The sequence below is a fragment of the Haliotis rubra genome, unplaced genomic scaffold (assembly GCF_003918875.1).
Source record: "Haliotis rubra isolate DU_JTF1 unplaced genomic scaffold, ASM391887v1 Scf179, whole genome shotgun sequence".
Lineage (NCBI taxonomy): Eukaryota > Metazoa > Mollusca > Gastropoda > Lepetellida > Haliotidae > Haliotis > Haliotis rubra.
In genome coordinates, this window is record NW_025765769.1 from 140,003 (window position 1) to 152,170 (window position 12,168).

Consider the following 12,168-nt stretch of genomic DNA (forward strand, 5'->3'; position numbering starts at 1 on the left):
TTGTAATTCTAAGTAATTTATTCTTTTTTTGTTTCTGTACAAAGTCAAACACTGTGCACAACATTATGTCAATGCAGTTGGAATTTCTTTATAAAATAATTTAAGCTAAATGTGAAAATATTATGATTTACACTGTAGTCAACATACACATACAACGGTCCTGAAAGCACATGTCCTTATCTCCCCTTGGGCAGGAGAAGTCCCACCTCACACCCCTCTTCTCAGTATGGCTTGATCCTTTTCAACCAGATCACACCAATGAGTCCTTTCTGGGCTAAGGGAGTTTTCTGGCAGCCGTTTACAATATCATCCCTGTGTCAAATACAGGAAACATCTTGCAAACCCACAACCCAAACGTCAAAATGGTACGACCTGCTGTTACATTTGGGTCGTGCCATGTTGATGATTTAGGGGGGAAGTATCCTCAAAGGGCCATTCACACAAATTGACATTATTTACACATGCTAATCACCACAATTGGAGTATGCTTCTCAACATGGAAAGCACTGAAGGAAATGCTAACATAAGCATACTGCATTACTGGAACCAACAATGGCTAAACCCCACAAATACTGAAAACACAGAGAACTAAATAACATTCAGCCTGTCCTGACTTCAGCCATTGAAAGTCCATTCAACATTAACAACATCAGCGTGCAAGGCCCCCTCCAACAATTGCAAAGTCCCCTAACAAAAACCCACTGCAGAAACCAAGGCCTTTCTCTTGGATGTCGCTCACCGACAGTAGGTCTGAATGGTCAATTTGTGAGAGATGTTTCCTCCCATTAAGTACAAGACGTGCACAAGTAGCTGTCATCAACATGAACAAGAACATGGCTTAAATGAGGAGATTTAAACAACAGATCAATGTGCACTACAATTTGGAGTCCATCAGGTAGAAATACTTTCAAATATGGGTCTGGAGAAACCAATACATGTGCACCTCCTTCATCAACACTGTTTCCATGGTTACGTGGCATCAAACCTATTTCTCTCAGACAACAATGATGGAAGGAGTGTTGTTCTTTGAAACATCAGAGGAGGCCTTGTTTATTCATCCAATTATACAAAACATGGTAATTAACATAAAATCAGCAACACTGTCAGATTTGTACATTGTCAGCACTTCAAAACAAATAGCACTGTCATAATGCGATTAAATAGCAGCAGCTACACAGTATAAACAGACACCAACTGTCTCAAGTTAGAATACGCTGTACATAATATAATAACTCGGCGGCATAACGTGGAGACAAACAAATAACAACTGTAGCTGCTGCTGCTGCTGCACAGGCTCCATATCTACACCATATTTTTGTATTAATTGTGCATTTTAATTGAATATATACATACTGTACAATGTGGGCATAAGTTCCTGTAGCCAATCTACATACAGTATCACAAATGTGCATCATATACAAAAGGCAGAGATTTAGGCCGGGCATTTTCCCTGTGTTTTCTGGGATATAAGACAAGGTAATGCCGGGCATGGATGGGGCCGGTGCAGACTGCTTTGATAACAAGAAGGCTGAACCACTTATGTCTAAAACACAACTAGGAGAGATGAAAGATGCAACGCTGCTATACTCAGAACCATTTTCTTGCATTCATTATTCACTCACAGCATGGCCTCGTTTCACACCTTCATAAAGCCCTTCTTTTCACTTCTCAACACAACACTTACTGTAATATGGACACACCTGGCATAAGGCTGTCTGTGTATTTTCAGACATGAACCAAACTAAAGCTCTTAAGGATCAGTCATAACCCAACTTTATCAAAACTTGTATTTGTACATTTTCTCATCTGTTAGTAACATTACATACTAAGCTAATTGTCTTTCCAGCAATTTGCTCTATGCCCCACACAAGACCCAAGGAAACTGAAGCAATCCTATGACTCTCAAGACTTCACAATGGAGATTATTTGGCTACAGTATAGAGTAAGTGAACGGGTAATGGCTACAGACAGTTCAGCTGCACAGTCTATGATGGAAACCACCACGTACAGACACTGCAGCAGCCCTCTGCCTTCAAGGGAGACACCAGGAAGCTAAAACTTCAAGACGTTGAGGTAGAGGCCATGCTAGTGGGTCATCATCATCACTCTCACTTCACATCAATAAATACATGCACACTCTATCTGGTCACCGTACTATACATCATGTCTTTAGCATCACAGAGCTCAGGAAGCAAACAGCCAGCTCAAATGTACACCAGTGTTATCATTTACAAACACTTGGGATTATTTACACTAGAAATTCTCCCTGACAGAAGAAAGTCAGACTCTCAACTACTGAGGTTGACAATGTATTTGGTTTATCGTATACAATCGTGCAAGTGCCGCCACACTCCTCGGGAGAAAATGAAGTAGATGTGTGTTGCTATCTAATACTGCATCGACATTCACGACAGGTGGGTCAAAGTTGCATGCATCAAGTGGCATATTCTTGGACATGATTCCGTAACGTCCAGAGAGGAAGGGAGAGACTAGTTAAAGGCAGGATGACATGATGTAGCAAAGAGATGAACCTGTGCCCCACAAACTTGAGAAATTGCTGTGAAAAGATGGAAACGGACACAAATCTGTTCGTCTAACAATGTCCCGTTACACTGAAGCGCTAACCTTTGTAAAGTCTTCAACTACTTCTGGAAGTATTTAATACCTACTTCTTGGCATTCAAAACAACATCTGCTACACTTCTTAAGGCTGTCAGAATCTATAGGGAGTGGCTTGGGACAATCAGTCACATCAGTTAGGGACAGTTCTCTTCCGAGTTGGAAGATAAAAACTCTGGTGTGTGAAGTCTATGAAACAGATAGAAACCACTCTGCGTTCCGTTGCACACACTACAAATACAGATCCCATAATTGTTACAAGATCTCAATTAATGGCTATGCATAGGTTTACATCACAAGCACTCTGTCAGTCACAACTGTATACTATTGGATTCCATACCAGCCTCGGTTGTGCCGTGGCAATCAAGGTGGAGCTGATTGTGAGGGCACAAACAGGAATGATTATCATGCATATCAAGAACTAAATTTTGTCAACATACAGAAAACTGCTCAGACTTCAAATACTCACTGGGTCTGCCATTTAGATACACATTTCTCCAGAAAGACCAAAATAAGAGAGAGAAGGTGGCTACAGGAGTTTTTCATGCTGACATGGTTGCCATGGCTACAGAGATACAGTCTATCTGGTAAAAGTAACCAACATGGAATACTGCAGAAATAGTAATTTATCTGCAACGTGCTTTTGATTCTTATCAACAAAATAATCGCTGTCTATAACAAGTACAACAACAACCTATCTACGTATTGCTTATGAAAATATCCACATCACTTCCATATCAACTAGAGTTACTCCCCCTTGAAATATGGCACAAAATGTATGTATGTCTTGGATTCAAAGCAAATTTACCCAAACTTTAACCTCAGTATTTGAACAAAGTAATGGTAGCACTTCCTGCAAAACCAAAGGGAAAAGCTGAAATTCATGGATGACTGGTACACATAGCACTTGTCGATTGTAAAAATCAAAACAAAATTAGTTCTCCTCGTTCAGATTGTTGTTGGAAAATAAATATGTAATAAATATCAGCATGTCTATATGAATATGGATTATTCATCAAATCTCAGTGTGGACCACTTAGCATTAGGGAGATTAACTTGGGAAATTGCTGTACAAGTTCATAAATACTAACCACATATTCGCCACTTGCTATCACATACATATAGTACACTTGTATACCACACATGCAGCTAGCTAGCTCGGACACAACACATTCAGTAAACTCAGGACTTGTACCACAATGGTAACAACTCATGAAACAACGACAACAAACTTCAGCATTCAAACATGTGGAATAAATGAAGATATTTTCATTTGTCACCCCATGGGAGACTGACCTGTACCACAGCAGAGTTTGCATAAAAAACACATGCCTTGGCTTAATTTCCACTACAGGCTGCATGGTGTGTATAGATCAGGATGTCTCTAAACTTGACTGGGCCGACCCTCAATGACCGAGAGAAAATCTTCTCTTGCTATTTACTATCTATTTAAGTGATTTATGATGCATTTTTCCGCTTTCCAGACGTATCTACTGTTGTGTACTACTATTGAACAGACAATTCAGAATCCAGATTAAATATTCTTGGAGTTCTTCTGATATACAGAAACATATGCAAGTCTGTAAATGGTTTGATTAATCGATAGTCTCAGTAACACTTTGAAGCTTGTCCTGCACATTCCTAATTTCCCAAATTGCCATGCAATATTAAAACTAACATCTCTCTTCAACCATCTTGGACAAACGACTTTATTTGAAGTGTATGGAACAAGCTGAAACCTTTGACCATCATATAAATATCACGTTGCGGGATTCAGGAGCAGATGGTCGATGTTACCTTTGCATTCACTTCTAGCTGCATTCGGCACTGTGGGCATTCAATGCTATTTCCTCCTTTCTTGCTATGTACATCCAACTGTATGGGATTTGCAGTACATCCGGTAATGAAGTATCCTGGCACTGACAGACTCATAGGATGTCTGTGTCCTTCAGACATAAGTGTGTGGCGATGTTGGTAATATCATTCTGATGATCCGTCAGTGCAAGCATCAGGCTGTCATACCACCAAGTTTAAGATACTTGATTGTTGTGGATATTTTACATCACAAGTAGTTGCATATCAGACTCCAACAACTCCAAACAAATCTTTACCAGATACTGACCATCCAGCGCTTCAATGGACTAACATACACTTGAGGTTGCCATGGGAACATTCCAAGGCAGGAACATTCCAAAGTCATCACTTTCGATCACTGGGAAAACAGATGAAACTTCTGACAGGTGTCAAGCACAGTTTGTTAAGCTTAAATCACAGATTAGATTCAGTGAAACCTTGTTCCCTCCTCAGGAAAACGGTACCTTTAAGCTGGACCTTCTATACAAAGCTCAATCCACAACTTTTAGACAGGACCATCACAAATTGTTATCACAAAGCACATCCTTGTTAAAGTTGAGTCACTCACTCACTGCCACCCCTATGAGAGTTATCTCCCCCTTCCTCCCCTGTCTCCTGATTGTCTGTGGGTGGCGGCTGGTTGCCTGGATTTGGGGCCTGCTGCTGACCCTGTTGGTTCAGCTGGTTGTTGATCTGATTACTGGGTTGCACTGGGTGAGCAACAGGCTGCATGTGGATCTGGTTGTTCTGCACATGCTGCTGAGGTTGGGGAGCTTGTTGTTGTTGCTGTTGCTGCTGGGATGGCTGTTGTTGCTGAGAGCCCTGTGGCTGAGGCTGAGGCTGAGGCTGAGGCTGAGGTTGTGGCTGGTTGCCAGGTTGCTGGGGGAATCCGGGAACCTGGTCTTCCTGGTTGGCAACCTCCTGTTCATCAGTTAGCTCCCCTTCCTCTTGTTCCTAGGAATACAGCACATACTCAGGTCAATACTGTACTTATTACTTCCTGCAAGTCAGTATATGGAATGAAGCTTGGTTTGCAAATTTTGGATAGATAAAAAGACTAAAATCTACTGAAAATGATGGAGAGGGCTAATTTCAGGAAGGAAAGCTTCGCATTACATTTACTGCCGAGGAAGACATTGTGACTTTTGACAAGGTCAAAGACGCTTGACTTCCAGCATTTCCTTGCATCTCTTACCTCTTCTGGACAAAGCTCGTAGGCCTTCGCTAGTGTGATTCTGGCACTCTGTGATCTTTCCAGGAAGTAGCTGAAACAGTCATTACTGATTTTTACAAATCCTATTGTAATAATTATTTTATCAATGAACACAAAAACTGAATTCACACATTGATTTAGCATAATCAAATTGAAATGATAAATTCACTAATATTGGAAAATGTACCATATGTAACTAGACATCTACAATGGCTACTCACCCATTTGATGTTTCATTTGACTGTGCAGGTGGGGACCAGTTATTGTACGTGTACTGTGCATTCCCTGGGTATGGTCTCTGGAGGAAGGGAGAAATCATTTGAAGGAAATTGTAATGAATAAAACACAATGAATGACTTTCATTGTTTATAATCTGTAAAGAATATAGAAATGCCTGTAAACTTTTATTTAAACATATATTCACCTTGTGTTCCTAAAAAATAAAGACTTTGACTTCCATCAATCCATTGCCTTTTATGTGTATCACTTCTAAATGCTGTTCAAAGACTTTTTAATCATACTTCTTAGTTCGATATTTACACAATCACCATAAGCTTGATTTCTATCCTATTCAGAAGTACTCAATTGCTTATAACTGCTTACAACCAGAACCATCCTCTCCGTACAAATCATTTGTGCTAATCGTCAACAATATATCACGAAACCCTCCTTGAGACGCACTTACTCTCTCCAACTCATCTGTTAACCAGTCAACAGCCCCACTCCATTTCCGTTTGAGATCTCCATTACTTTGTAGCATCTGAGCAGCAGGTGCACAACTGAAACACATCTCTCAGCATTGTATTTATATCTACAAATGACGAAGGTGGACTAAAAATCTCCATTCTAAAATAAACAAGAAGACAAAGTCATCAATATCCCCCGCAATGGCAAAATACTCTTCATGATTATGTCTACGAGTTATGATTATGTCAAATATTTAGGTGTGTATATAGAAAAGTGGAAGGAGAGTATTGAAAGGTTCTTAAAGTTCTGCTCCAGAAAGGAGCACTATCACATATTTCAGTCTAAGTCGAACTTGTTGCCATGGAAATGCCAAAAATATTTTATTCAGAAATCCAAAACTACCAAACGGCACCAGTACACCTCCAGACCAATCTATGTGCCAAGTTTGGTGAAGAAACATTGAATGGTTTTAGAGTTCTGCTCCGGAAAAGAGCACAACCACCAATTTCATGCTAAGTCGAACTTGTTGCCATGGAAACGCCAAAAATATTTTATTCAGAATTCCAAAACTACCAAAAGGCACCAGTACACCACCAGATCCATGTATGTGCCAAGTTTGGCGAAGAAATATTGAACGGTTTTAGAGTTCTGCTCCGGAAAAGACAAATGTGCACGGACGGACGGATAGACGGACGGACGGACGGACGGAGTCCATTTTAATACCCCCCGCAAAACGCGCTGCGGGGGATAATAAAATCTGAAAAAGCAACCTTCATTCAAGTTTACTACTTTAAATCTGTTCAAATCACAAACTATTTGTGAAAGGGAGAGAAAGACAAGAGTGAGTGAGTCTAGTTTTATGCCGCTTTTAGCAATATTCTAGCAATATCACGGTGGGGGACACCAGAAAAGGGTATCCCACATTGTACCCATGTGGGGAATCAAACCTGTGAGCAAATGCTTTAACCACTAGGCTACCCCACCAACCCTCCGAGAAAAGGAGGTAGGGATGTGAGGTTTAATGGCACTGCTATATTTCAGTCACATTACAGTGTGTCAGCATATTCTGCTTGATGCAGAAGAGGATTCTCACTTTGGTGAAAAATGTAAGGTGACAAACCTAAAATCATATTTACATCAATTCTGGTCTTCAAACCCACAACCACAGGTTACTGGTACACCAAAGGGACACAACTCTAGGAATATGTAAGAACTATACTTACTGTGTGAAGAGTGCAACCATCATCTTTATACACTGGTATGCTCTCTTCTGGTAGTGATTCTTTGATCTTTGGATTGTGTCGAACAGCCCATCCCTATCATCTGGGATGCCTGGTGGAACAAAAGCATCATTCTAACTTCACCAGACATCCAGCAATTGTCAAAACATGATTTCAAAACCTCACACTGAGGTCGAAGGTATGGCCATATCAGTCTGAGAATACTTACTATGCCACACAGAAAGGGGCAAATATAATCCCATATATAACATATGTAACACTTTACTACTTCTTAAGGGATGATGCCGACAATCCAAGGCTTTCCACAACTAAGGAGATAAGTTCGGATCTGTTAGAATTTTCAAGCAAATTGCATTATGCTAAAGAAGAAATATGCATACTAAGCAAATATAAAAGAATTACCTTTCAGTGCATTGTGTATCCTGTGGTTCTGCCAGGAGTCTTCCAGCATCAACATTTGTAGGAGAAGATCTAAGTATGGCCTGAGCTCATATGTGTAGGAATAGGCAACCTGGTGAGATAATGCACAGATGTTAAACATACTGTGACTACTGCCACAAGACCACATGCTTCAAGATTACACAAGAGGGAAGTCTTTCTCTTACTTAACCCACATTCTGTGTAAAAATAACACAGTGGTCACACACTGTGGCCACCAACATTTGTAACTGTATTAGAGTTGGGGGGACTGAAGACCCCTTGCGTCCCTAAATCCATACAATAGTGGATGTAGAACATACTATAGAACATGATATGTCCACAAACTGACTTATGCCAACACAAAGGATGACACCCTAAATAGATGATTTTTTTCCCTGTGACTTAAAGAAACCTGAAACATCAGCAGAACTATCCATGGTGACATCGCTTGAGATATCCCATTGATAATTACATCTTGACAAAAGCATAAAACCATACTACCAGAATAACATACCTGCCAGAGAAGCTCACTGAGAACTGTGGAAGAGAAGTGAGGGTTCTCCCAGCAACAGAACTGAAATCACAATAAAACACTGTCAGGGGGAAATCCTATAAGCAAACACCTACATAAAAGATCAGAGGTAAAAAAAATATTCTCTGGAACTTAGTACTGAGCTGCTAGTACAAGAACAAATACCTAAGTATTGTCAATTCTAATATGAAATGATGACACTTGCCCTGTGTAGGAAGTTTCATATTCTATCAAATCATTATCACTGAAAGTGCAACATACATTCAGTGGTATTCATAGAGTAGGTGAGCGTGATTAGTTTCAGGCCGCTTTCAGCAATATTCCAGCAACATCACGGCAGGGTAACACAGAAATTAGCTTCATACATTGTACTCATGTGGTGCATTCATAGAAAACTGCTTGCAAAAACAAATTGTGTGAACCATCAGTACTAGGTTCATGACAGCGCCAGTAACTTTGGAATCAGGGAGACTGGACTTGGTCTTAATGCACCATTAATGCTCGGCTGGGCTTGTATATTATCTCTTTACAATATAAATCTAAATAACAATTTGGACCAACCTTCAGCAACTTGGTGGTGTCTTCTGTGTTGTTACACTCCTCGATGAGTTTTTTGACGTAGCTTGTGCGGCCAAACAGCACCTCCTCCACTTGAGATTGGATCTCCATCAGTGGCTGAGGGCAGTGCTGGTCGCCATGGGGGTTGGGCAGAGGAGGCTGACCCTGAAATGAGGATGTCAATACATCACAGCCGATGTGAGGTGAGGTGAAATTGGGTTTTACATCATGCTTGAGAATATTTCGCTCATATGACGACATGCATGCGTGTGTATGTGTATGTGCGGCTGCTTGTATTAGCCCAGACTGAAGCTGGTTTTATAGTGCTAGCCCACTGAGATACCATGCCTCAGTGAAGCATGAATACCCCACTCAGACACATTATACTGACTCCGAGCTGGCCAGTGCTTGTTGTACCTATTAATGCCGAGCGCCAGGCAGGGACCATATTTTAACGTCTTTTGGTATGACGCGGTCGGGGATCGAACCTGTGACCTTCCACTCTCCGGGCGGACGCTCTAACCACTACACCACGGAGGCAGTCCACAGCCAAGGCCCAGATGAACATGGTGGTACCATGCTTCACATATAGCAAAGCCTTGTTACCTCAAGTTCAAGTTGTCTTGATGTGAAGGTTACTGTAGAATCCTTACATAAACATTATGGTTTAATACTGACTTTGACAACAAATTCAAATTCAATTGAACCAGTAAAGGAAAATGTAAGGTTTTACTTTGCTTTTAGCAATTTTCCAGCAATATCATGGTCAGGGACAACAGAAATGGGCTTCACACATTGTACCCAAGTGGGCAATTGAATTCCAGACTTCGGTGTGACAAGTGAACAGCTTAACCACAATGGCTACCACACCACACCTTTCATAATAAGAAATCAAAGCTGCAGGTATTAATTGTCAGAAGATGACAGTAAAATTTAAGCCACAAAAAGCTTAATTGAAGATATGAATACTTTTTGAACAGACTTCAATACTACATAGATTTAACATGTTGCTTGTACTTACATTGACTGAGCACTGACACCTTGCTGACACATCACAGCACCGCACTAGATGAGACACTACTGAGTAGAGCTTGCTGAGTTCAGCATACTGATACTTGATGGGAGGGCCGGCACCCTCATCCAGGGCCACCATTATAAACTGAGCAGGCACATTCAACCGAAGCAACTGTTGTTTCTGAGAAAAGAGAGCACACATGGGGACATTAAGTTTTCATTTGAGAATTAGCTTCCTATATCTACAAAATGGTACAAAAGTACTCGAACTATATCTCTTCTCTTCCTATTCAGTCTACACTAACAACTAAAGCTTGCCATCATGGATTTGTAATTGATGGCAGAAACGTACTTTCTTGTCGTTTTATGATGTCGTGCTGCGGATGCTGTCATGTCCAAATGACATTCCCGTCATATCATCATGTGGAAGCTTTGTCACCAAGGGAATTCATTCTTGTGATTTGTTCTTATTATTCCCTTACCCTATGCCTTGACAACCTTAAGAAGCCAGTTACTTAGCGGGTAAATTGTTAACTAACTTCTTTTTGTTGACATGAAGATTTTTTGTTTGCTTGTTGCTTAACACTTAACTATTCCAGCTTATGATGGCAGTCTGTAAATAATCAAGGCTGGACCAGACCATCCTGTGACTGACTTCATGAGCTTTAATCTCTGCAATTTGATCCGATGATATGCACCTACCAAGTCAGCGAGCTTGACCACCGGATGCTGTTAGTCACATCTTATGACAAGCATGGGTGGCTGAAGGCCAGTTTTAACCCAGATCTTCACGCGGAGACAGGCATAGGTTGCCAAAGACCAATTCTAACCAGATCTAAAAGTGGCTGACTTACCTCCTGTATGCCAAGGTTGAGGTACATGAGGAAGAGGTGGAAGTATTGCTGCAGATGTCTGCCGTGTTCTGACACCTCCTTCCTCATGAGAGCTAGCACAGCCACCAGCAGGTGATCACTCAGTGTGGCATTGGGGTCTGCAGCCTGTCCAGCAGCTGAAACACACATATATGTCAACCCCATACTGGAAATATGTATACAAACACATACATATCCTCCAACTCTAATAAGGCAGGGACTGGTCAAACGTTTGTTTTGAAAACCAACTTTATAATTAACACTGATTGGTATTTTACTAAAGGAATTATTTTCTTGAATTCAGTGGCATTTTAACATGGCAGTCATGCAATAATGTAAAACAAAGTTTGAGTCCTAAGATAAATGAAATGCAAATCAACTTGCAAAGGCATAACATTTTCACAATTTTGTACACTGATCTAGGAATGTTTACCGACTCTCAGCACAATATCGGCCATTGAGCCGCAAATCCATGTGAATTTTGGAAGACATGAACTCCAAGCTACACTCACCATACAGCCCCTGTACCAATGGTGGAGGGCATGGTCCATCTTGCAAGGAGAAGTGTGCCAGTATCACAATAATCTTTGCAAATGCACTCCGCACCTAAACCAACAAACAGTTCCATTATTAACTATGAACTTACACAATACGTGATCAAAAACCATAAAGCACTTACTACAACCTTACATTTCATTACAACCAAGGATTTTCACATCATAATCTGAACAATATTTCATGTGAAATGGTGAATCCTGATATGGGTCATTACATATGCAGTAAAGCCATAACAACTATTTCCAAGACCTACTCACTACTATTTTGTATATATGTACTGTGCTACTGTAAGAATAAATTTGTACTCAATGCTCACCTCAGAACTTGGACATTCTAGTAAATACTCTGCAAATCTAGACGGGTGAGCAAACAGCACATTGTGTGCAAACCAGCTGCGAACACTCTTGCTGTATCTCAGGTGTATATGCAGTGCATCGTACCATTCACTAGCAGAGCACCTGCAAACCGAACATGTTTAAATAATACAGAAAAAGTCATAAAATGAATTAAAGATGGTGACCACATCACTTGAACTGCAGAAACAAGACAAGTGAATGACTCATAGGCGACCTCACTTCTACTCTCATCAAAATGATTCTAA

At 40.6% G+C, this 12,168-nt stretch overlaps 1 protein-coding gene across 2 annotated transcripts in view; it reads right to left on the bottom strand.

The window, feature by feature from the left end:
- LOC124273259 (probable ubiquitin carboxyl-terminal hydrolase FAF-X) overlaps positions 1-12,168 on the bottom strand; it is a 51,043-nt gene continuing 38,875 nt past the window's right edge. For both annotated transcript variants that reach the window (XM_046708473.1, XM_046708474.1), the window contains 12 exons: positions 11,884-12,025; positions 11,522-11,615; positions 10,992-11,146; positions 10,145-10,318; positions 9,127-9,288; positions 8,548-8,607; positions 8,016-8,124; positions 7,596-7,704; positions 6,371-6,464; positions 5,907-5,983; positions 5,668-5,737; positions 1-5,426 (listed from right to left, as the gene is read on the bottom strand). In XM_046708473.1, the coding sequence (XP_046564429.1) occupies positions 5,037-5,426; positions 5,668-5,737; positions 5,907-5,983; positions 6,371-6,464; positions 7,596-7,704; positions 8,016-8,124; positions 8,548-8,607; positions 9,127-9,288; positions 10,145-10,318; positions 10,992-11,146; positions 11,522-11,615; positions 11,884-12,025 (1,636 nt within the window). In that variant the 3' untranslated portion in view covers positions 1-5,036. The remainder of the gene's footprint in view (positions 5,427-5,667; positions 5,738-5,906; positions 5,984-6,370; positions 6,465-7,595; positions 7,705-8,015; positions 8,125-8,547; positions 8,608-9,126; positions 9,289-10,144; positions 10,319-10,991; positions 11,147-11,521; positions 11,616-11,883; positions 12,026-12,168) is intronic.